The following is a 25,964-nucleotide window of genomic DNA, read 5'->3' as shown; positions in this document are numbered from 1 at the left end:
CTATAATTGTTTTCCTTGTAGGCCAGGCAACAATTACCACTGCTGCAAGACTGAGGAGGTTCACAAGCAATATATTTTACAATACATAAGTATAGTGTCTCTGATATCTGGTGCTTTTATCACTAATTGCACTATAAAATGCGCTATTAAAACAGGGACAAACAAGATTGTAAAAATCACATAATGGACCATGACCACTTACAAAAGCCATTCATAAATGTTACTGTACCATTTATTTTTCTTTAATTTTCCAACTGTATAATTAAGTTTCCAAATTTTTATTTCTAGGTGATACCAACAAGAAAAAAAATATATTTGAAAATTATATAACATATATACTTGCCCTTACATATGCTATTTTATAAATTGGCACAAAATTAAAATTACATAGAACATCAAACAATGCGCTATGAACACTGAATTGCTAGGGATATCTATGTAATCTCTTGAAAGAAAATTATAAGCACAGCAAATGCATTTAAGTTGTGATTTCTATTCAAACTTCAGAACACAGGACAGAAAGCATGAAAGAAAATGAAGAAGTATTTCATAATTCTGATCTATGAAACATACAATACAACAAAGCCAATAAAAGCATTTAATATCTTGGGGAAAGACAGAATGATCAAATATTACTGCCAATTTCTAGAGGACATGGGTCATTGGAACCACCTACAGCATTTTATGTCATCAGCACTCACCACTAATTCATGGGCAAATTTTCAAGTTTGTAGATGAGCCTTTCAACCTGTTTGTTATTTAGCCACATGTCTAACTATTTAAAAAAAAAAAAAGGAATCCAGAATAAGAAAATGAAAATAACAGTACTTGTGTTACCTACTAATAATTCTAATGAATAGTTAGATGCAACTGGGAATTTTAAGGTGTGACTCAGATGAAATGCTGGGACAGTAAGTTTCACTTAGACATTACCAGAGACAAGCAACTTCTAACAATACCACAGAACATAAATACCACAAACCAAATAGTGGCTAGCCTCTATAAAACTAAAGACAAGTAACCCATTAATGAATTGAGATTATTTGTTCTTCTTTTCGTAGGATAATCTTCTATTAACTGAAGAAGTAACGGATGTCGTAATGTGCATATCAGTAGGGAAACTGTGATTGAGCTTGGGTCTTACAGTGCTTGTGTAACCCTGCCATACCTATTCTCAAATATCCTCCTAAATCTTGATAATGGCCTAACCTTACTCAAATCAGAATCTTTGACTTTAAAAAAAATGAGCAGCCACAATTAGAAACATCTTAATTGTACCTAAATTATTTTTTCTTCCTAGAGATATTAGCTAGTGCTCAATCTTTCAACAGGAAGACTGTCAGAAAACCATAAAGACAGATTATATGAAAAATGTTTGCTCTAATTTCAGATTCAAGTCCCTTAACTTCGTAGGAATCATTTTAAAATATTTTAAGTGGTAAGAATAACCTACTTTAAAAAAAAAAAAAGCCAAATACTTGAAATATGCAAAAACGATGTTGGACAAACCTACACAAAATTAGAAGCTTATTTTTCATCAATGTCATCTCCCAAAAGTTATTCCTTAAGCCATGCCAAAACTATGTTATGAAACAGAGTAGGATGGGGGCTACACACATGAACACACACACAAAACTTACTTTGTCAGAGGCCTCAGAAGCCAAGAGGTTAGTTGCAAGAGTCTGTAGCTTATGATGAGCCATGTTTTTAAGAGCGGCCAGACTACGCCGTGTCATGGCCTGCTTTAGGTTGACTGCTGGATGACTGAGAGAGTCAACTGCAGCAGGAACTGCTTCGTCGCAGGCATTTAGTATCTCCACTGCTGTGATCCCCATCACACAGCGATCCAACGCACCTGGAAGACGTATAAATTCACAATTAGTACACACAACACTATAACCGCTCTGAGTCATTTTTTAAGGAAAGAAAATGCATAGACGTTTTTTATGTGGGAGTATTTTTCTCTCTGCTTCCCAGAAACATTTCCTTGTGCTTCCCTCCTCTGAGGATCTTCCAGGCAACACTACCTTAGCCGTTTCTTCTCCTGTAATGCCCCAACTGCAACTTCCCAAGAAAGCCAGGTTCAGAGTCGAGACCTCAACAACTTCCCCCAGGCTTTTCCACTGTCTGCTTCCAAGACGATCTTCATGATATTCCACACCATTACTCTACTACACATACCAGTTTCTATGACTTCACCTTCCTCTAAGTTGTCTATCAATCACAAACAAAAGAGCTAAATTTTGCTATTCTTCTCATTCTTTCTACTTTAATAATTCCTGGAGCTTCTCTTTCTCTAGGGAATCTCCACAAAGCAGGAAAAAAACTGTAACTTATTCGCCTGCAAATGTCTTTTGACTTTTACTGTTTATACCCAATCAAATGTTTCTCTGGGTGTTTATGAAAAGAACTACTACTCCAACTTATGACCACTTCAAAGCTTCTTCATTTGGCCATTCTTTCCATTCATCTCCACCTATGCATTTCATGTCTAAGCTAAGGCACAACTCCTTCCTACAATGCAGACAGCTTTTCTCTATACTTTGTTTTAAAGGGTCTCATTCTATGGATTTGTAGATAATCTTCTGAAGATTATAATAAGGACAATGAAATGATGATGAAGTTTATTTTGATCCACTGAGCATTCCTCCAGAGTCATTCTAAAAGAGGACAAATCAATTTTTGAAAAATAACCAGAGAGAACACCAGAAACATAAATGTCAACAAAATACAAGATTTCTATTGTGTCTTTGAGCTAGTACCCAAACACCCCAACATATTTTATTCCCAATGTTGAGTATTTATATACATGCCATTCAAGTTTGCCCCTCCCCTTCCTTAAAGGGCTTAACTTCTTTTCTTTCCAAGAGTCGTCCTGGAATTAATTCTTGGTGATTTTAGTATTAACACAAATCAGTGTTTTACTAATCAATTCATTGAGTCTTGACCAATGTATTTTGGAAGGCAAAGCATAAGGAGGAGCTGTTGCCTGAAACTTTCTGTGTATGTATGAAAAGGAGGGTGTGTATACTCTAAAAGGATTTAAAAGTTCAAAAATGTTTGAAAATCACCAGCACATATGATTTTTCCACACATCCCGATCACCTAGCTCTTTGAGTTCCTCTACTCACAATAAATTTTGCCCTACACTTGACCCCAGACAATGGTCACATTATAATCTTCTCATTACCAGTAACTAAATCCTAACATGATCCCAATGTCAAAAATTCCACTCTCCGATAGCAGCTCCCATTCTTTACTTCAACCCTATGACCCAATAATTCCTTGTTCAGCACTGACTCCAAAATTTCATTCACCTATCATGCTTGCCCTGCCCCTTATTTCCCTATGTCCCATAAACTAAAATTCCATCGTCCGTCCTCATAAGCACAGCTCTGTCCTCATCTCACTTCCTTGTCCCAGCCGAGCAAACTCCAACCTTGGATGAATCCAACTCTCCAGCTACTCCACACCTGTACAATGAAGATGGATATGAATGAAGAACATGCTGAAAGATCCACTTGAAATTCATGACCACTGATCTCAAGGGGTCCTTAATATTGACCACATTTCCACAGATCTTTCATTTTCCTACTTTCCTAGTTAATTATTTCATAGCCTTTCTCTCCTCCAATCTCCAACATTCCATTTCCTGCCCTCACCTGGGTGAAAAGTTTTGTTTCCTATTTCATTTAGAAAGAAGCAATTAGAAAAGAAGTTCTACCAGCTCCCACCACCATATCTCCACTCACACTACTCTATGATAACACATGAACTATCCAGGCACCTACCTAACACACTTGTAGCTTAAACCCCATCCCTCTCTTGTCTGCCCACAGACAACATTTCAGCAACTCTCCCCTTTCTCTTCATCTATTTTCCCTACCTACTAGATCATTCCCACTAGCATATGATCATTCCCATCAGCATATAAACGTGCAATTATTTCACCTGTTTAAAAAAAAACAACACAGACCCATAAAAATGACAACACACTTGACCCAGTATCTGTTTCCAGCTGGTATCCCATTTTTTTATCATCCTCTATATAGCTATCTACATTTGCTACCTACAAATTTTTCTCCTCCCATTTTCCTTTGAACTTACTCAAATCAGATTTCACCCCAAACATGCCCAGAACCTACTCTCCATGTTGCTAAATCCAACATTCAGTTCTCAGTCCTCATTTTACTATGATTTACTATCAGCTGCACTTGTTCCTTCTCTCTACTCCTTGAAACACATTTTTTTTTTTTTTGCTTGGCTTCTAGGCAACCACACTCTTCACTTTCTTCTTCCTGGAAAGTCCATTTTAGTCTCCTTTGCTGGTTTCTTCCACATCACAGAAATATATCTAAACCATGTGCATCCTCTTGGTGATACATCCAGTGTCATGACTTTGAGTATCTTCTACATGCTAAGAAGTCCCAAATTTACATCACCCACTCTGATATCTCCAACTTGAACTCCTGACCCATATACACAATTTACTAATCAACATCTCTACTTGGATGTCTAATATTCAACTCAGTATTTAAAAAAAAAATTAACTCTTGGTCTTTCCAAAACCTGCTTTCCCATTGTCTTCTCAATGTCTAGAAATGAATTCCATCCTTTGAGTTGCTCATGATGAATACCTTGGAGTCAACTTTACCCATCTCATTCTTTTATGCCCCTTATCCAACTATCAGCAAATCCTGTTCACTCTCCCTTCAAAATATACCTAGAATTCAACCACTCCTCACCAGCTCCACCACTATCACTCTGGTGTAACAATCCATCATCTTTTATTGCCTAGAGGCAATCTCATAAAAGCTAATCTCCCTGCTTCTACCCTTTAACCACCTTCAGGCTATTCTGGATAAAAGTAGGAAAATATGATAGTGAGGACAAAATTCAAATCAATAAAACCAACCCAGAACTGACACAGATTTTTTAAATAGCAAACAAGGACATTGAGAGTTATTATAACTGTATTCCAGATGTTCAAAAAGTTTGAGTAGAGAGACATGGAAGATACCAAATGACCAAAATCACACTTACAGAGATGAAAACTACAATGTCTGAGATGAAAACTACACTAGATGGGAATAATGACAGATTAGACATTGTAGAAAAGAGACTAATAAACTTGAAGATCTAGAATAGAAACTATATAAAATAAAACACAGAGAAAAAAATAATTTTAAAAATGAAAAGACAACCTATGATCTGTAGGCAATTTCAAATAGCCAAGTAAATACATAACTAGAGTCTCTAAAGAGAGGAAGGGCAGGGAAGGATGGAAAACATATTTGAATAAATAATGGCCAAAACGTTTCCAAATTGGTCGAAAATCCCCTACCAACATATCCAAGAAGTATGATAAACCCTTGGCACAAATATAAAGAAAACTACAATCCAACTTCTCAAAATCAATAATAAAAAGAAAATTTTAAAGCTGTTGGAAAAAAACAGACACAGCACGTATAGAGGGACAAAGCTAAGGGTGACAGCAGATTTCTCATTGGAAATAATGCAAGAAGACAGTGGAGTTTTAAAAGGAAAAACAAAAAACAACTGTCAACCTAAAATTCTCCAACCAGAATAAAAATCTTAAAAATGAAGATGAAACAAAAGAGTTTTTCAGACACACAGAAGCTGAAAGAATTCATCATGTATAGACCTGCACTACAAGAAATACTAAATATTAGGCAAAAGGAAAATCATTCCAGATAGAAATCTGGATCTACGCAAAGCAACAAAGAGCAATAGAATGGTAACTACATGGGTAAATATGGAAGACTTTGTTTTTATTATTCAAATTTCCTTAAAAGAGACTATTTAAACAAATAAGCAAATAGAAAGAAATAATGTTCCGGGGCACCTGGCTGGCTCAGTCGGGGGAAGTGTGCAACTCTTGATCTCAGGGTTGTGAGTTCAAGCCCAATGCTGGGTGTGATCACTTAAAATTAAAATCTTAATCTTAAAAAAAAAAAAAAAAGTTCCAAATGAGTGAAAACCATGAGCAACAATATGGATGATATAAAAGATAAGAAGTGGTAGAGAATGGCCCAATTATTCTTGAATATAATTATTGTTTGCACAGAGCAACTGGTCTGTCTAAAAGAAATGGACAGAAAGACAAAGGTAGGAAGATACCACACTGTGAAGGGCCTTATCTTAAAGGCTACAGGAAATAAATTTGTTTTCATTAAGACTGTACATGAACCAAGTGTTGTTGCTGTTGTTTCATCTCCTAAGATTAATTTTCCAGCAGAGTACAGGATGGATTAGAAGGTAGAAAAAGAAGACAGGAAAGCAAATAAAGATAGCCTAGGTGTGAAAAAATATAGTCCTAAGTTAGAATAATACTATGGAAACAAAAAAGGAAGCCAAGGGGTACCTAATGGGAGGGATTTAGTAATTAATAACTGTATAGAGGGCTCATGGTGGGGAAGGTAGCAAAGATGGTCATATTTCCACTGTAACAACCTCTTCCTTCAAAATTCCCGAGTGATTCATCCATAGGGAAAAAAGAAACTCTGATTACACTGGTTTTACTATGATTTTGTAAAGGTATCATTTTTTTCTTAACCATTCCATCCTTTGTGCCTTTGCCTGTCCTATAGTATTTTTTTGTAACAGAATGAAAAACAAAAATATAGGAGATATAGGAACGTTAATGATGTAAGCCATACGTTGTGAAATAGAAACATAAAATCAAATTTCCACCTTACTTAAATACAGCAGGCAAAGGGTCAAAATGTGAAGAAAATATTTGCTACTAAACCCTTCTAGTAACAAAAGATTGGGCAGAAGTACCACCTCCTGATTCTCTCTGGTAATTTTAGTAACAAGACAAAACTATCAATTTAAGTAAATAGAAGTATTTATTATAAAAGGAAAATATTTATAGAAATTACAAACTACACAAATAGCACTTATAAATCCATTAAAGATACCATCAACTGACTACTAGGCAAATGTTTTACACAGGAAGTTTAAATAATAGAAATACTACCAGTGAATTTAGGAAAATTTATGCAATCTTACAATCAGTAAAATTGATTGACAATTTCAAGCAAATAAAGTCTTAAGCAAGTATAACACACACACTAAGGCTTTACTTGTGTGAAAAACCTGATTGACACTTATGCTTTTGATTATCCAAGCTTTATAGGTTTTTCAATAGACATGAATATCCATTAGTTCATAATTCTCTGCTACCCTTTATTAGATAATTAAGTTTTTATAAAATGACTTTAATGCATATTCCTTAAAGTAAATGCAAAAACAGAAAGATTTCAGAAAACTCGTAGACAGAAAATAAAGAAAAAAGATAACAAAGTAAAGGGACAGAACTTCCTACACTAATTTCTCATATATTTGGCAAGCACTACTGGCGTTTGCATCTGTATAAGAACACCTAGTAACTGTCTCTACAGGAACAGGTCTATGATGTGAGAATCACTTTTGTTCTGTAACAAATATGACAAAAATAGGTACATGAAAATGCTGTTTAAACTTGCTAATGGCGAGATAAGAACATCTTGTAAAATCAGTCATTACGTACAGCATGCCACTGTTTCCCAAACAGACAGGATTTTGACCTTGTCAAAGGCCTGTGGAAGCAACTCTTCCCACCTATTCGGAACGTCAAATGTGAAGAATGAGAGAGTTGCTCCCTGAAGCACGTGAACAGCTCCATGCAGAAGCAGCCACCACCCAGGTCAGTGCGCCACCTTTAATAAGATCCTAAGTAGAAGTCAAGAGCTCCAGCTGGCCAAATCTTGTTGCTAGTTATTTGACTAATTTTCTAACTATCTAAGATGTGAAGGAATACTAACTTTCCTGGCCTCCACATCACTATTAATTGTTACTAGACATAATAAAGATGACACAAGTAAAGAACAAAAGATTCTGGACCTCTGTCTTTCTAATGAAATTTTATTTTACTAGCTTCAACTTCATTTCATTAGGAAATAAATACTGGAAATAAAAACTACCTATCTGAGGGGCACCTGGGTGGCTCAGTCGTTAAGCATCTGCTTCCGGCTCAGGTCATGACCCCAGGGTCCTGGGATTGAGCCCCGCATTGGGCTCCCTGCTCGGTGGGGAGCCTGCTTCTCCCTCTCCCACTCCCCCTGCTTGTGTTCCCTCTCTCGCTGTCTGTCAGATAAATAAATAAAATTTAAAAAACAAACAAAAAAACTACCTATTCGAAGGGAAAAACAACTAAAGAAAATGCTGCATAAAAGTATAAAGACATTTTTAAGTGTTTTTAAGCTAGAAACATCAGTAAAATTCAAAACAGCAAACAGAAAATTACACACTATGCGTGAGTACTTTTAGTGTAATATATCTTCATTTGTAAAAATATATCCCCAAAATGCTAAGAAGCGGGATAAAGTGTCTCCTCAGTTTAAATACATTTCATACATCAAACCTTGGCTGAATCTGATTTATTTGGCTTCATTTTTTATTTATTTAATAAATAAATAAATTTAATAAATAAATAATGTCAATACCTTCAGGATGTGCCTTATTCACTCCCGAGGGGCCTTTATATCACTAGCTAAAGGCTGAGTAGCAAGGAGGAAAAAGGAATGTATACCTCCTATTCTGGTTAAATCCAAAACAAATTCTGCTTCTTTATCGTTTGATTTAAAAATGGCACACTGACTGATTGTTTACCTAAATCCTCTTGAAGGTAAGATAATTGTGAAATTTCAATATTATATATTGTGTTTAATCTAAAATGGGCTTAATTACACTAAACTGGCTATAAGAGTAATATCCCTCAGTACACCTATAGTTGGGAACTGTCTGTCAACAACTCCTGGGGAAATTACTGGAAAAATAACTTTGTCTTTTAGTAACATTTCATTTGTAAAGAATTTCATATTCATATTCTTTACAAATGTATTTAAAGTACCTGTAGTCAAGTATCAATTATTTATCTGAAAAATTCAGAAAAATGATATTCTCTTCCTTTAGAATATTATTTTAATTTTTAAAAGTCCTAGACAAGTTTACCATACTCTCACATCTGTGCTTGATTTATTAATTGTCAATCAATTGTTAATTTAATATTTATAGTATTTTAAAATAGTGCTTTCTGAAGGTCACTGCTGTAAGAACTTACTTTCTTTAACATTAATCCTCAAAGTTTTAAATATTTCAAAATGTAGGTAAAATCACATTCCCAAGTTCAACAAAGTAACAAGGAAAGCAGTATATTTGTTAAATAACATTAATAGCAAATATAAACACGTGCATAGACACAAATTTCGATTTCACAAACACACACATACACACACTTAGAAATGTCCACTATACACCAGGTAAATATTATCTCATTTTATTCTCCCAGCAGTACTATAAAATAGGTACTATGATCTTCATTTTACAGAGTAGTAAGTTGAGAGACAAAAGTCCAGTAAGTTGCAGCAGATCGCACTGCTAGCAAATGGTCGATCCTAAATCCACACCAAGCAGTCTGACTCCAGAGCAACACAAACTGGGCGTATTTAGTTTGTGGGGTAGACAAACCAGCAAACATGAAACAGTGCTGGTTGGCAGACAGGATATCACAAAAAGGAATACAAACGAGACAAAGTTACATATGTAATATGACAGCAATTTTGTTTCTAAAAATGCACAGAAATAAGATCAGAGAGAAATATGACAAAATGTTAATATTTACTATTGAACAATGAGATATCAGTTCATTTCTTCTAATCTGTGCTTTTAATTTTAACAGAAAGCATGACCCTCTTTTATAATCAGACAAAAAAAATTAAAGGCAAAAGCTAAGAAGTTTGACACTCTTCAAGAATGTTCTCTCTTGGCAAGATTGCCTACATACTACCAGTTAAAACAAGGACTATAAATAACAGATCCCTGAGACTGTGACTACTTGTTACAGAAAGAATTAGCAGAACTCCCTACTCCACCACAGAACAAACAGAAATATATATATAGCCTGATTTGGAAAAGGACTATTTAAAACAAAGAAATGAAGAAAAGAAAAACAAATTAGTAGAAGTATTATTTAGTACAGCTAGGGCTTTCATCACTCATAGAAGATGACTTAAAAGGGTAAAAGTAGAATAAAATGTGTTTAGAAAAGCCTAAAGCAGTAAACATTTAGTTACACACTGAAAAATTTCCCAGGGAAAACCATAAGATTCTATGTATAAACATTATACATAATTGTGTGTACTTCTAAGCCACACCTTACTTGTTCTAGATTATGCCCCAAACGCAAAATTTCTGAAACTTGAAATTTTAAATGTTCTCTCTAGATATTAAAACTTTCATTTCAATTACCTCCTATAATTAACTGCTCCATATTGCCATTCTGCTGTTCATATAAAAGAGAATTTTTTCTTCTTCCACTGTTTCTGAACTTGACACAAAAATGGTTTCCTTAATCTTGCTCACAATTTACCTCATGAATTATATAGAAATCACTTAGGTTTTGTTGTCTGTGCTGCCTGTCCTAATCTGTATATTGTCTTCAACTGCATTCCTTTGTAGATCAGTGAGCTACTCTAAAGTATTTGGCACAGTACAACAAATGAGAGGACATTTAAATAGTTCTTTGTTGACAATGATGAGAACATTTAGAAAAAGCAGTGATCAGAAGTAAAAGCAACAACTTTTTACATTTTAGGTCTTTCTTCCTCACATAAAAGATTAATTTCCAGGAAATCAAATATACCCATTTAATTTTCTAGCCTGTCTCTTAACACCTGTTCTTACCAGTATCCATTTGCCAGACGTATACAGAGCCATCTGAACATCCCACTACCAGGTAATCATCAGAAGGCCTCCACTTGATGACCTGAATAGGGAAGAGATGACGAGATGCCAGCATAATGCATTTCTTCTCTCGCAGACTTAGAAGCCCCACTGAGTGGTCACTGGCTACAGAGCAGATGCAGTGCTGCACTCTTGCCTAAAAAGAAGAATAAACCTTAATTATATTTAGATTAAATTCAGAAGAAAATGGACCTGGTCCTCAATAATGTAAACCAAAATTAATTATACATTCACTGCTGCTAAAAACCAACCACAGTATTAGATTGTGTTGAAAAACTTGTTCCTTCCTATTATACATAAAACACCCAGTTCAATCATGACATTTTAAGAGATGCTAAATGAGTCCTAGATTAAAGATGGAAAAGATGCCTTAGAAAATCTGCTGTTCATATGTGAAGATGACCTTACTAACATGATTGCTGTACAGGCACAGGCGAAGCTGGAAAAAAAATTGATCTGTTATTATGCCTTCTCTTTCCACAGTGTGAACTTTCCTTTGTTAGCGGCTACAGCGGGGTTTCTGCGGTGCTGTTTTCTGTTTGGGACTCTGCCATTTTGGACCCATGTTCTTCCCTGCTCCTTTGCTCAAAAACAATACCCTCCTGGTTCCTCAGCCACAATCATGCCTTTCAAGAGGCAGAGATACTTGGTATTATGTGTAGACGTGCTTCACAGCTTCTGTCTGTAATGTCAGCAGGTGCACCACCTCCCCTAACCCACAACAGCCAATTAAACATTCTGCTGTGCATTCTCTGCTCATCTCTAGTTTGTGCCCTTCAATTCCTTTTAAAACAAGATGGAATATAAATAATCAAAGACGGTAAAGATTTTCACTAGCAACAGAGAACTGTGGGAGTCCACAACCCAATTAAAAATTAAGGTATTTAAATTTTTAAGACAATTTATAAGCTATTTAAAACTTAACATTTTAGTGATTTATTGGATTATGCTTTCAGTTCATACTGAGGTGAAACCATATGAAAACAGCCACACATCACTGGATATAGTGAATAATATTGGGGATGAGGCCCACTGCACTATATACACAGTATCCCTTCAATGGGATCCAAAGGAGAAACTTCTCAAACCTCACTGGTCTGGGCTTTGCCTAAGCAAACAGTTTTAGCTAAAGAACAATCCCACACTGATTAGGACATCTCACTGAATGGGAAATGCTGACAGGGGTATCAAATGAAAAGAGGTGGGGGTGGCCAAATGTACAAAGAAAATACAAGTTACCGTTGTTGACTTTATCCACAGAACTTCTAAGAACGTTTAACGTGCTAAGGGGAATGGAATTCTATGAAGGGACTACAGTATCACTCATCTTGAAGTTTATCTGACCAAGGTGATCCTAGAAGACCGAGTTTTGGAGGAATACACTTTGGAGAAAGCTGCTGTAACTGGTTCCTTTCACATTTTGGCTACTAAGACACCTAGGCTTGACTTTTCTACCCATCACAGTTGGCGAGGGAGGGGCATGCACTTCTGCAATGCAGACTCAGCCTCCTCTACTTTTTTCTCTGTTTCTCTTCATTGTTTAGCTTTATTTTTATCTTACTGAATAATGTTTATTTTTGTAAACAACTTAAAATCAATTTCTGAATGAAGCAGAGCATTAATAAAAGTAAGATTTAACTATCTACTTTGTTCTTAAATTCAGGTATGTTAACCACCTTTTATTCTGTTAGCTTTCTTTGTATTTTTTGTTATACACTGATTTAAACATTATAATCAGCATAGCAGGTGTTTACTAATTTTAAAAGTTAAAAAACCAAGTTCAGAAAGATCATGTTATGAACCTTTATTAAAACATCATATAGAATTTTCCTAAACATTTTTTAAGCTTATTTCATGTTCCCTGATAAGCGTTCAACTATAACATAAAACATGATTTCTTCCTTTAAAAAGACGTAAGGACTGAGGGGTAGTTGACGATGGCACACACAAAAATTAGCTTTATAATTAAGCAATAAATCAAAATAAAGTGGCAAACTACAAAAAAAATCATTAAATATGGCAATGTTAGAATAAAAAGGTGAAAATATATCTGGGATGCCTTTATCTCAGACCATATAAAATATTTATGAGTTCCACCAGACATACATTGCTAACCAAAGATAACAGTTTAATACAATGGATGCTTTGGATGACCATTAGTAACGACTTTGTATTTATCAAATATATCCATCATTCAACTCACAAAAAGGGATGGTTGCTACATTAATGGTTAACTACTACTACTATTACCATTCGGCAGCATCAGTCTGCGAAAAAGTGGTCATTTTATCTATTTCTCTCATCACAGGGAATAAATGTTTGCAGGGATCTTTTCCTCCTAGACAACATTTCTTTTCATCTGTCCACGTCCTTTAATCAGGCACCGATCTGCCGCACCGCACACAACCCACACCACTACTTGTGACTCTGCCACTTTGACTCACAAGCTCCTCATCTTTAAAATGAGCTAATGCTTAAGTGATGCCACATCCCTCACTAGCTGACTCGCTGGCCCCCAAAGTCCACAGTCACCTCATTAGTGTCCACGTGCACTCTTGGCATTCCATTTCAAAGGGGCATGAGTTAGGGTGAAGTCTATTCAACAACAGGTGAATTTTCACCAGTATTCTTTACTGGTTTATAACCTAGCAGAGAGAGGACTGCAGACATTCATCCCCATTCCTATGAGGAACTTGACCTTCAGGTATCAACTCCCCAGGAGAAGTTTCAACTTTCATCCTCCCATTTATATGCAGGTGGCTAACTTCAAAAATTCAAGAAAATGTGATCCATCCTCAAGAAAAGACTTAAAAAGTCTATATTATGTTATCATTCTTATTAGTCAAAGTAAAGGACAAAGCAAATACTAAACAATAGCAAAGGGTCCGCTTTTAGCAGACTATGTAATTTTCTGAAGGGGAAAAAATAACTGTAATTCAAAAAACTCTAGCTTTTCATTTCCACATGATTCACTCTAACACATATACTTCATAAACATGCTTTGAAGAACAGTCCTGTTCCTCTTTCGTACAGTGCAATAATGATGAAAATAGGCAAATGACACGTCCCACCCACACACACACACAAAAAATGTTTGGTCCAAACTAAAACTGATATACCATCCCTGTAAATAAAAATAAGCATCTGAAGAGTTAACTCTAGCTTTACTGTAATAAGCAACAGTCTGGAAATAGCCAAAATAATCAAGACTGAAAACAAAACAAAACAAAAAAATCAATACTGCTAAGCCCAAGAAAGCGTAGTTATTACAGGTACTTAACTCAAGAAAAGATGGTTCTCTGCTTTTTAAATATGGATTAAAATAAATCTAATTTTTCTTCTTTCAAAAAAATGCTAGTACAACTCCTGTGAAGAAAACTGGCCTAGAGTGGAAATAGCCCAATACAGTAAAACCTCATTAATTTTGATTCCACTAATTAATTGTGAGTTGATGGTTTACCTTCACAGCCTGTGTGAAAACAAATTAATGGTATAAACAAAGCAAATGTCTAGCCTATTTAAATGTAAAAGGAAAAAGACCATTCTCAAGCACCACTTTGGTATTAATTTTAATTCAAACAATGAACAGAGTAATGATAAATAATTCTCAGCTGTTAAATGAAAGCACTTAAAAGATTTGCTAAAATGCAATTAACTTGGTTTCTTCTTATCTGTCCTCAAAATTATTAAAGAAGCACTTCTTAAAGAATATTTAATAATGCCTATCTCTGATTTAGACCCAGCTTCCCCACAAATGAATTGAATTACAATTCCTTTATTATTAAATTATTAAATTCCAGGGATATTTGTTATTGAACATCTATTTCACCGACAATGACTGATTCCATAATTTGATTAATTCCATTCTACTTTACTTTGTTCCATTTCAACCTGGAAAAGTCACCTAAATGTGACTTAACATCAAGGACACTGTAACGGGATAATGCATAAGACATTTAAATTGTGTGATTAAAATAATACTACAAAAAATGTGAACCTCATGCATTTATGCTACTAACTTTGATTACACACCCATTCATTAAAAAAACTTTGTAAAAGGGGCACCAGGGTGGCTCAGTCGTTAAGTGTCTGCCTTTGGCTCGGCTCAGGTCATGATCTCAGGTCCCAGGATAAAGCCCCGCATCGGGCTCCCTGCTCAGCGGGAAGCCTGCTTCTCCCTCTCCCACTCCCCCTGCTTGTGTTCCCTCTCTCGCTGTGTCTCTCTCTGTCGAATAAATAAACAAAATCTTTAAAAAAAAAAAACAACTTTGTAATGTATTCCCATTGTATGTATACTTCTGTGCCAATATATCATGTACATTGTAAAACATGCACAAAAATATGTTTTAAAAGAATGACTTGGAGGGACGCCTGGTGGCTTAGTCGGTTAAGCGTCTTTCTTTTGGCTCAGGTCATGATCTCAGGGTCCTGGGATTGAGCCTGGCAGCAGGCTCCCTGCTGCTCCTCTCCCTCTCCCTCTGCTCCTCCCCACTGCTCATGCTCTCTCAAATAAACAGAATCTTTAAAAAATATATTTAAAAAAAAAAATGACTCAGGGAGCCTGAGTGGCTCAGTTGGTTAAGCATCTGACTTCGGCCCAGGTCACACGATCTCAGGGTCCTGGGACTGAGCCCCACATCTGTGTAAGGGCTCCTCACTCCATGGGGAGTCTGACTGTCCCTCTACCCACCTCCCACTGGCCCCCCGCTTGTGGTCTTGCTCACTCTCTCAAAAAAATAAAATTTAAAAAATAAAAACAAAGGAATGACTCAAAGTTTAAATAAATTTGGGATGAAAGGAAACACCTTCTTAAATGTCTTACTAATGTTAATAGCGCTAGCCAACACCTCAAAGCTGTATAGCTTTAGAAAGAGTTCACTGCTAATGATTGTTGGATGTAAATACATATTTTATGTAATTATACATTTTTTGGCTGCCTTCCTGCCAGATGGACCAAATGATCATTGCCTTAAACCATAATGTAGCTGCTGAAAAGATATTTAAGTTTCATTGGAAATCTGTTCCATCATCATTTTCTCTGCCCATTTTGTGGTGGCGGGTGAGGAATCAGACAACAAGCACACCGGGCGAGAGCCATGCTGTGCCTCCTCGTGGTGGCAGGTCGGCCCTTCCCCAGGTCAGTCGTGACCACAGAACGTAAGAAACAAATGAGACACCAGTGTCCTACCATCTACTCCATGTTCATAGGCTCAATTTCTTAAGGTTAAAAAAAGGACATAAGCAGGAGCTTTCATATTTATTCCCCCATTCCAATTAACTGTCTCACAGATTATACTTCCCCAACCACTACTACCGACTGACTTAAAGAGTGTAACTCATGAACACCATGTAAAATTTTGTATTGTTATGGAACCCAGAATTAGTACAGCATGGATTGAGCATCCTATCAACTTGGCCAGTATTTTATAAGTGAAAATTATTCAAATTCATGTTCCAAATATAATTCTGCCCTAGAAGCAATATGCACCAATGACATAAAAAGCTAATTTAAAAGCAAAAGTTAACAATAAACAATAGAATATTAATAAACAACAGAATATTAAATAAAAACTGTATTTTTATTTGATGAAAAAATTAAGATAACTGGGCAAGGAGAAGAAGGGAGATACTGGACCAAAACATATATATTCCAGGGCCAATTTTCCTTTCCAGATAATTCTGATCCTCAACCAGAGTCTGATCCTCAACCAGAGTCTCATTGAGTTTGCCAGCAAATAATCCTCACAGTACATTACCGCTGAGCAGCAGAATGCCACAAACTATCATAGAATCTGATAGAGTCAAAATATACCACCCAGGTCATCCAGCCTGACCTTACGCATTTTACAAGACTTCATTTTAAACCATTTCCAGAAATCTCTTATGTAACCTGTTCCTAAATATCTGCCATGAATTACAGAAATCAGAGACAGCTAGTTTATCCCTTCCACTAGCTCTCTGGGGAGATGATTCTGCTTTCCAACAGTTCCCAATATAAATTACATACATACATTTTTCCTACTTTTGCTAATTTGTTTTCTAAAATAAATTCTTCTTTCTCTTCATATCATTTCAGGGGCAATCTCTTAACTGCCTCCAAACAATTTTTCTCTTTGAGTAATCCCTAAATATATGATCACTAACTACTGTCTTTTCTTTTAAATATGCCCATCATTAGACAAGCTATAAATGACCAGCTTCTTTCAGTCATAAATCAGTCTCGCTATTCTCTTAATCATTATTTCTTGTACTTCCCAGAACTCTTTCTATGGAACATAAATGTGCAGTTAAGATGCATCATTTATCACTTTTAAATATTCTACCTGAAGGGAAAAAAGAGCCTAGGAATATTAATTTCATTTCCACATTTTCATGAAACTAGCTTTAAAATTTTTTTTCAGACCTCCATAGCTCATCCTTTGTTGTTGTTGTTGTTGTTGTTGTTGTTAAGGAAAAAGAAAGGTAGAGAGCTATTTTTTTAATAGCTGTTTTAGAAAAGAAGACCATGGAGTCCAACCAAACCACTGACTAACCTTCTAATTGTTTATGTTCTATATGAAAATAATACTTTTAGAAACAAGTTTTAATATCCTCATTCATTCACTATATATAAAAGATAATAGTGGACTAATTAGAATTCCATCTTTCTTCAACTGCTTCCTTATTAATTAAACAGCAAAAAAAAATATGAAGAATTTAATGTAAGACAGGCATCTCGGTGGCTCAGTGGGTTAAACGTCTGACTCTTGATTTTGGCTTAGGTCAAGATCTCAGGATCATGAGATCAAGCCCTGCATCGGGCTCCAGGCTGGGTGTGGAGCCTGCTTAAGATTCTCTCTCTCCCTCTACCCCTCCCCCATCTCTCTCTCTCTTAAAAAAAAAAAAAAAGTCCATCAGCCTTCTTTCCTCACCCCACGAACAAATAAATTTCTAATGAAGTATTTGATATTTGTTCTTAATCCAGCCATTGTTTTCTAATCAAATTTCATCATATTTCTGGATGGAGAAAGATTCCAAGCTTCAAAAATATGAAAGAAGCTACATAGAAAAAGGATAGATTATATAAGAACAGGAGAAAATTTCAACAATAGAAAGCACATACACTTAACATTTCCATTAAGCACTCATACAAGCACTAAAATCCCCAAGAAAAACAAATAAGCAAAGGACAAAAGATGTCTCAAAAAAAAAAAACAATCGGGGCGCCTGGGTGGCTCAGTCGTTAAGCCTGAAGGCTCTGCCTTCGGCTCAGGTCATTATCACAGGGTCCTGGGATCGAGCCCCGCATCAGGCTCCCTGCTCAGTGGGAAGCCTGCTTCTCCCTCTCCCACTCCCCCTGCTTGTGTTCCCTTTCTCGCTGTCTCTCTCTCTGTCAAATAAATAAAAATCTTTAAAAAAAAAAAATCACTAAAATCTTCATAGAAAAATTTCAGTATCTCTGGTAATCAAAGAAATGCAAATTCAAACAATAAGATACTCTCCATCTATTCCAATTTAGCCAAAGATTTGAGAAATTGTAATAGCAAACAACCAACATTTATTGGGTTCTCACTTTGTGCTGGGTATTATTCTAAATACTTGGCTAAATTCCGAATGTTATAATTCATTAGAGTCTCACAACAACCCTCTGAGGTAGGTATAATTATTATTTCCACTTTAGGATGTGGCAACTGAGGCATGGAAGTAAATACAAACTGCTTGTGCTGGCAAGGGGCAATGAAACAGGCACTGAGGGTAGAAAGTAATTTGCTACTATACCTCAGTCATCTTAAAAATGTTAATTCCTATTACACAAAAATTCTGAGGTTCTAATCTTAAAAAATTCATGGACTCTATCCAAGGGAATAATTATAAAATTTTTTAACTTAAAAAGATAGTAAATATTGTATTGTAATAATACAGACGTTCAAATTAGGAACAATCCACACATCCAAAGTAGGAGTTGCTAAGTAAATATGGTATGCTCACATAAATATGGTATGTTTTACAATCATTAAAAATTACTTTCATGAATAAGTAGAACTTGGAAAACTATTTGTTATGATATTAAATGAAGATGCAATGTGCTCAGATAACTATATCTACAATATAATCACAAATATACAGTAAGTGGATTTTAAAGGCGACAGGAAAGGTATCAAAATGTTAACTGTGGTTCTCTTATGTGTACAAGGATAACAGGTGACCTTTTACCTTCTTAGCTATCTCTTCTGTCAAACATTTTCACAGTGTGTTATGTGTTAAACTTATAAAATTGCAGTTAAAACATGTTTTTTATTTTTATTTTTTAAAGATTTATTTATTTGACAGAGAGAGACACAGTGAGAGAGGGAACACAAGCGGGGGTAGTGGGAGGGGGAGAAGCAGGCTTCCCGTGGAGCAGGGAGCCCCATGCGGAACTCGATCCCAGGACCCTGAGATCATGACCTGAGCCGAAGGCAGACGCTTAACAACTGAGCCACCCAGGCACCCCAAAACATGTTTTTTAAAAGCAAATAATGTGTCATAAATAAGAGGAGGTAAAAGGAGTTTAAAACTAAGAAACTCCAGAGCTGAATAATCAAAGATGAAAACTAAAGGGTAAGTACAAGAGAAGTGAGCAATGCACAGTTCTCTAAAGGAAAAGTAGAATACAGGAATTCGAAAGAATGGCTGTGTTTTCTTCTACAAAGTGAAAGATAAATATTCAATAAATTAGTAATTTAAAAGTAAGTATGCATCAAAGTCATATACTTACGTAAATCAATGATGAAAACGATAGTCAAAATTTGGAGAAATACAATTATTTTAAATACATAATGACGTCTACTAGGAGGCAGTATGCACAGTGGATAAGCTCAGGCCACCAAGTTGGACTACTTAGGGCCAAATTCCAGCTCTGTCACCTGCTAACTGTGTGACTGTGGGAAGTTATTTAACCTCTCTGACCCTCATTTCTCTGTATAATGTGGTTAACACCAATAACCACACCTCACGTAATTACTGTGTGAATTAAAATGAAATGTACTCAAAGAAATTAGCACAGTGACTAACATATCATGCATACAAAAAATAATAGTAGCTAATATTATTTTTACCATTATTATGCCATTATACACCATAAATTCTACCTTTTAAAATGTAATTATATTTATTTTCTGAAGGAGTTGCCAATGTTTAGGTATCCACCAAGAAATATGAAGATATTTATAATTCTTCAATACATTAGTTTTCCTTTTCAATATTTGTGCTCATATTAATATCTCTGCTTTACTCTGAATAGTTCCACCTGCATAATCATCACCAGCACACAAAAATTACCTTAAAATTACATTAATAAAGTTTTTAGCACTTTTAACAATATGTCAATAAAAGTATTCAATCCAACAACTCAGTGTGACCACCTTCCACTGTTCCTGAATATTTCCTCACGTTGCTTTTCCATTGAATTTACCTTATAATTTTTCACTTCATGCCTTGAAAATGTTAAATTGCTTTCTTTAATTACACTTACATATTTAAGGGTCTTAGAGACTGAGACAGTCAAATCTGCAGACTGAATATAATCAAAGTTCTTTTTAAAGAACTCAAAAGTGCCCTTTTCCCCTCTCTGCACCCCACCCAGTCAGCTGTCTCCACTTGTTGCCCAAACCCACACCCAAACCTTGGGTTACACAAGTTCAAGAATTCAAGTCCTCCGTCACAAAGGGCCCCCTTTCTTAGAGGGCACTGACTTATGACTCCAAGTGGCTACTGGTCCTGCCCTTCCATTTTCTGCTATCTCACTTAGAAAGGTGAAAGGCACTATCTATCTGACCCAGTGACTTTGAATCTGCCTGCTTGGCTTCAACTTATTTACCCCGATTTCACCTGTATCCTTACAAGAAATAAACATCAAATTTATACCTCTGATGTAACTATGAAATATCTTTTTTACCTTCTCGTGAAAATAAATGGGTTAGTAGATACTGACCCCATTTTTCCAACTGGAAATACTGAAAGAATATGTTTATCTCCTAGCAGTAAACTACGAGAACATACATGCTACATATACGTCTTTGTTTAACAAGGATGCTGGCTTGCTTTTTAAGTCTATATCATAGAACATTAGAGAAACCTAACCTTCAATGTCCACAATTAAGCAAGAAAGTTGTGCCTAGCCAACCATTTATGCCTAAGAAAAGCAGTAAGTAGGGTCTCAAACTTCCCCCTTGATCATCTGGGGTCATGCTGCCAAAGGCTTTGCAAGGGTAATAGTCATACCCTTCTGTAATCTGCCCATATATTTCCATTAGAAATGACACAGTTGGGGTCACTCAGACAAGGAAAAATGCCAATGTTCAGGCAGTGAGCAGGCCAAGCACAATACTCAAGAGTATGATTTCTAGGGAATTAGTTGCTGATATACTGAAAGCTGCCTCATGCAATAAAAAGATGCACAGTCAGACTGAGAAAGGGAACGCATCCCTAATTTGGGCAGATTCTAAAACCATCTGGCCATAGTTGGGAAACAAGGAAATAAAAAGCAGTTCCTGACATAGGAACAAACTATCTATAATAAAGTCATTCCAAAGCTGGAAATGAATGAATGCATTCCCCAGAGTCAGACCTTTATCACCCAAATGAGAATGTAGGTAACTGCAAATAGAAATAATAAAACGGGGTGCCTCGGTGGCTCACTCTGTAAGCATCTACCTTTGACTCATATCATGATCCCAGGGTTTTGGGGTCAAGTCCCAAGTCAAGCTCCCTGCTCAGTGAGGAGTCTTCTTCTTCCTCTCCCTCTGCCCATCCCCCCCCCGCTCGTGCACACTCTCTCTCTCAAATAAATAAAATATTGAAATAATAATAATTTAGTAATACAATAATGACTTAATGAGTTCCTGTATTAGGCTGGGCATTACCTCCAAACTTTAAACTAACACTTTACAGAAAGTAAAGTGCTAGAGCTTGCTAGAGTTCCACAGTGACTTCTAAAGTCACCCCAAAATGTGGACACAGACCCAGGTCTGTTTGGTTCTAAAGGTCCTGCTCTCCCTGATATGAACAACCAGGAGTTCACTGTTGTAGGCTTCACATGCCAAAAGCAGAAAGTTTTCTCCAGCTCCTTTTGAAAGTCTTCACCAATGTCTAAGAAAAAACACTGATTATGACTAACAAAAAAATTATTGTACATTAACTGGCATTTTCTGTTATTTTTAGTATACATTCTTCCTTTCTAATCTTGTATCATTCCATTTTCATTCCACTTTACTTTTTTGTCCAAACTGTCCTTGGAAGAGTATCATGAATAGTTTACTTTTCAGGACAGTTTCATATTTTATTATCTTGTTTCTTCCAAATACCCTTCCTAAGTAGGATAAAATAAGTGCCAAAATGGCCTCGCATACAACTAGCTTGTAGCACATACAAAACCATTACTCTGATCTCTTGGTCATTTTTTTCAAAGTAATGTACAAATGTCACCTTCCTGCCAGTTTTTGCCATAGACAGATCCAGCAGGTACTAATAACAACAGCAGGTACTAATAACAACAACTTAAGGGCTACAGACTCCTCCACCGAACATACACTAAGTACATCTGCAAACAGAACTTGTTCACATACCATATGATTTTATACACACCCATAAAGCTAATATATTCAAATGCCATAGATACCACCCTTTTTGAAAGTCTTCCAAAACCACAGCTGCCATACTAAATGCCTGTTCTAGAACCTCCCTGAGGGACTCGTACTTAGGGCAGTCCTGAAAAGGTTCAGTCCTGAAAAGCTTCATAACATTTACTCTGCTGCTTTATACCTGCTGTTTGCTAGTCTGACTCCCTCATTAGATAAAATTCTACCAGATAGGGACTGTATCTTGTCAACTACCAAATGCCTGGTTTGTTGTTTTTGTTTAAGATTTTATTTATTTTGACAGAGAGAGACACAGCGAGAGAGGGAACACAAGCAGGGGGAGTGGAGAGGGAGAAGCAGGCTTCCTGATGAGCAGGGAGCCCGATGCGGAGCTCGATCCCAGGACCCTGGGACCAGGACCTGAGCCGAAGGCAGATGCCTAACAACTGAGCTACCCAGGCACCCTCCAGTTGCCTAGTTCTTGAAGGTACGTGGAATATGGCAGGCACTCAGATATTTGCTGAATGAATGACTATTCAAAAATACAATGCATCTAATTAGTCAACTTAAAGAGTCATTATTATTTTCTAACAATTTCTGCCATCCTAAAATAAATTTTAACTCACTTTAAAATTGCTTTAAGTTACTCAAGAAAAATTAGTCTTTATGTCATACTGGTTCTCTTCAGCTCACGATAAAAAGTCAAATTAATCAACCACTTCATTCACAAAGTTTAGCACCAAATGACTTCTATTATTAAAACTAAACTTCGTGCCCAATATAATTCCAAGGATATGACTTCAGAGCTAAAAAAGCCTTTCCAAGATAGAAAAATGTCTAAATTTCTAAAGTGTTTGGCACAATATAAGCATAGCCTGAAGAGAGGGATGCAATCTTTCTCATTACTATCAAAGGGACCACACAGACAGTCTCTTGGTATTATTACTGATTTTTTAAAATTTTTTATTGTTATGTTAATAACCATATATTACATCATTAGTTTTTGATGCGGTATTATTACTGATTTTCTCAGCTTCCTACACAAGACACAGGGCGTACTATGATATCTGAATACATAAACACTATTCATAGCAGGAAAAATTATTTATCTTGAATAAAATATGATAGCAGTAAAAATTTGGAAAACATGAAATTATAAAGAATAAAATATAAGCCAATCAGAATGAACAGCCAATACAGTATTGATATATTAATGCATTTGTGCTTTCAAAATGAAAACTGGTGCTATTCACTTATACATACTCTGTATACAGCGACTTAAAAGCTTGAATATTAGCAAGGCTTAAAAGAGTATAAGGATGATGGAGAATTATGAGGGTAAATAGGTGGTAAAAACCTATCCCTAAGCTTTTAAAGGATAATTTAGCAATACCTACTCAAAAGACTTTAAAAATCAATATGCCCTTTCATACAGAAATTCCACATCTACAAATTTATCTTAAGAAATCATTTCAGATGTGCAAAAATATTTAGGTATACTAATTTGTATTTTCACTGTTGATAAGAGAAAAAAATTTTAAAGCAACATTCTAAATTTCTTTTTTTTTTTTTTTTTAAAGATTTATTTATCTGACAAAGAGACACAGCGAGAGAGGAAACACAAGCAGGGGGAGTGGGAGAGGGAGAAGCAGGCTTCCCGCCGAGCAGGGAGCCTGATGTGGGGCTCCATGCCAGGACCCCGGGATCATGACCTGAGCTGAAGGCAGACGCTTAACGACTGAGCCACCCAGGGGCCCCAACATTCTAAAATTTCTGATAAAATTAAATTAATCAAATATCATTCTAAAATGATGTTGGAATACATTCTGTGACACAGAAAGATGACCAGAACATCTTTAGAAAATATCTGTGTTCTCTAAAGATAAACTCAAAATGGATGAAAGACCTAAATGTGAGACAGGAATCCATCAAAATCCTAGAGGAGAACACAGCAACCTTTTTGGCCTCGGCCATAGCAACTTCTTGCAAAATGAAAAGCAAAAATGAACTACTAGAACTTGAAGATAAAAAGTTTCTGCACGGCAAAGGAAATAATCAACAAAACTAAAAGGCAACCTACAGAATGGGAGAAGATATTCACAAACGACATATCAGATAAAGGGCTAGTATCCAAGACCTATAAAGAACTTATCAAACTCAACACCCAAAAAACAAAGAATTCAGTCAAGAAATGGGCAGAAGACATGAACAGACATTTCTCCAAAGAACACATACAAATGGCCAATAGACACCTGAAACAATGTTCCACATCACTTGGCCTCAGGGAAATACAAATCAAAACCACAATGAGATACCACCTCACACCAGTCAGAATGCTAAAATTAACATGACTGGAACAACAAATGTTGGCGAGGAAGCAGAAAAAGGGGAACCCTCTTACACTGTTGGTGGGGATTCAAGCTGGTACAGCTACTCTGGAAAACGGTATGGAGGTTACTCAAGGATTTAAAAATAGAGCTTCCCTATGACCCAGCAATTGCACTACTAGGTATTTACCCCAAAGATACAAATGTAGTGATCCCAAGGGGCACCTGCATCCCAATGTTCATAGCAGCAATGTCCACAATAGCCAAACTGTGGAAAGAGCTGAGATGTCCATTGACAGATGAATGGATAAAAAGATGTGTGTATATATGCAATGGAATATTACTCAGCCACCAAAAAGGATGAATACTTACCATTTACATTAACATGGATGGAACTGGAAGGTATTATGGTGAGCGAAGTAAGTCAGAGAAAGACAATTACCATATGTTTTCACTCCTATGTGGAATATAAGAAACAGTACAGAGGATCATAGGGGAAGAGAGGGAAAATAGAATAGGAAGTCATAAGAGAAGGAGAAAAACCATGAGACTCTTTTTTTTTTTTTTCCCATGAGAGACTCTTAACTCCAGGAAACAAACTGAGGGTTGCCGGAGGGGAGGTAGAAGAAGGGATAGGTAATTGGGTGATGGGCATGAAGGAGGGCACATGATGTGATTGATGAACACTGGGTGTTATACCCAACTGATAAATAACTGAACGCTACATCTGAAACTAATGATATACTATATGTTGGTTAATTGAATTTAAATTAAAAAATGTGTTCTCTATAACAATTATTTAAAAAAGTAAAAATTTCAGAAAGAGAGTGCTGAATACATAAAAACATGAAAATGGTCTCAAAGTCTAAGAGAATTAAATATTAAAGGAAAAAAGAAATGTTACAGAACATTATGTGCATTGTGATACATTTTAGAAAAATGTTAGTTTTGCTTCCTGGTTTTGCTTGATTTGTACCCACCAAAGTTTATTCTGCTTGGCTTCAGAGACCATATCATAATTATAAACACTGCTTTTTAAATGTAACACTCAAATTAGTAAAAAAGCCCAAATTCAAAAAGATGAGGTAAGAGCTAATTCAGGCAAAAACTTTAGGTACTTTTTTAAAAAGGACACTATATTAAAAAGAAACCCAATTTGCTAATTGTTCTTAATGGCTTTGAACATCAGCTATGCTAGCATACGTATAGCCACATCCACCATTCATGTTAT

The 25,964-nt window shown here is 36.0% G+C and overlaps 1 protein-coding gene across 5 annotated transcripts in view; it reads right to left on the bottom strand.

The window, feature by feature from the left end:
• The window catches only part of WDR7 (WD repeat domain 7), a 364,018-nt gene that overhangs the window by 277,888 nt on the left and 60,166 nt on the right, over positions 1–25,964 (bottom strand). For all 5 annotated transcript variants that reach the window (XM_027577317.1, XM_027577315.2, XM_027577319.1 and 2 more), the window contains 2 exons: positions 10,750–10,945; positions 1,641–1,855 (listed from right to left, as the gene is read on the bottom strand). In XM_027577317.1, coding sequence (XP_027433118.1) covers positions 1,641–1,855; positions 10,750–10,945 — 411 coding nt within the window. The remainder of the gene's footprint in view (positions 1–1,640; positions 1,856–10,749; positions 10,946–25,964) is intronic.

Source organism: Zalophus californianus, chromosome 14, assembly GCF_009762305.2.
Source record: "Zalophus californianus isolate mZalCal1 chromosome 14, mZalCal1.pri.v2, whole genome shotgun sequence".
Taxonomy (NCBI): Eukaryota; Metazoa; Chordata; class Mammalia; order Carnivora; family Otariidae; genus Zalophus; species Zalophus californianus.
This window is presented reverse-complemented; position numbering and strand designations above follow the sequence as displayed.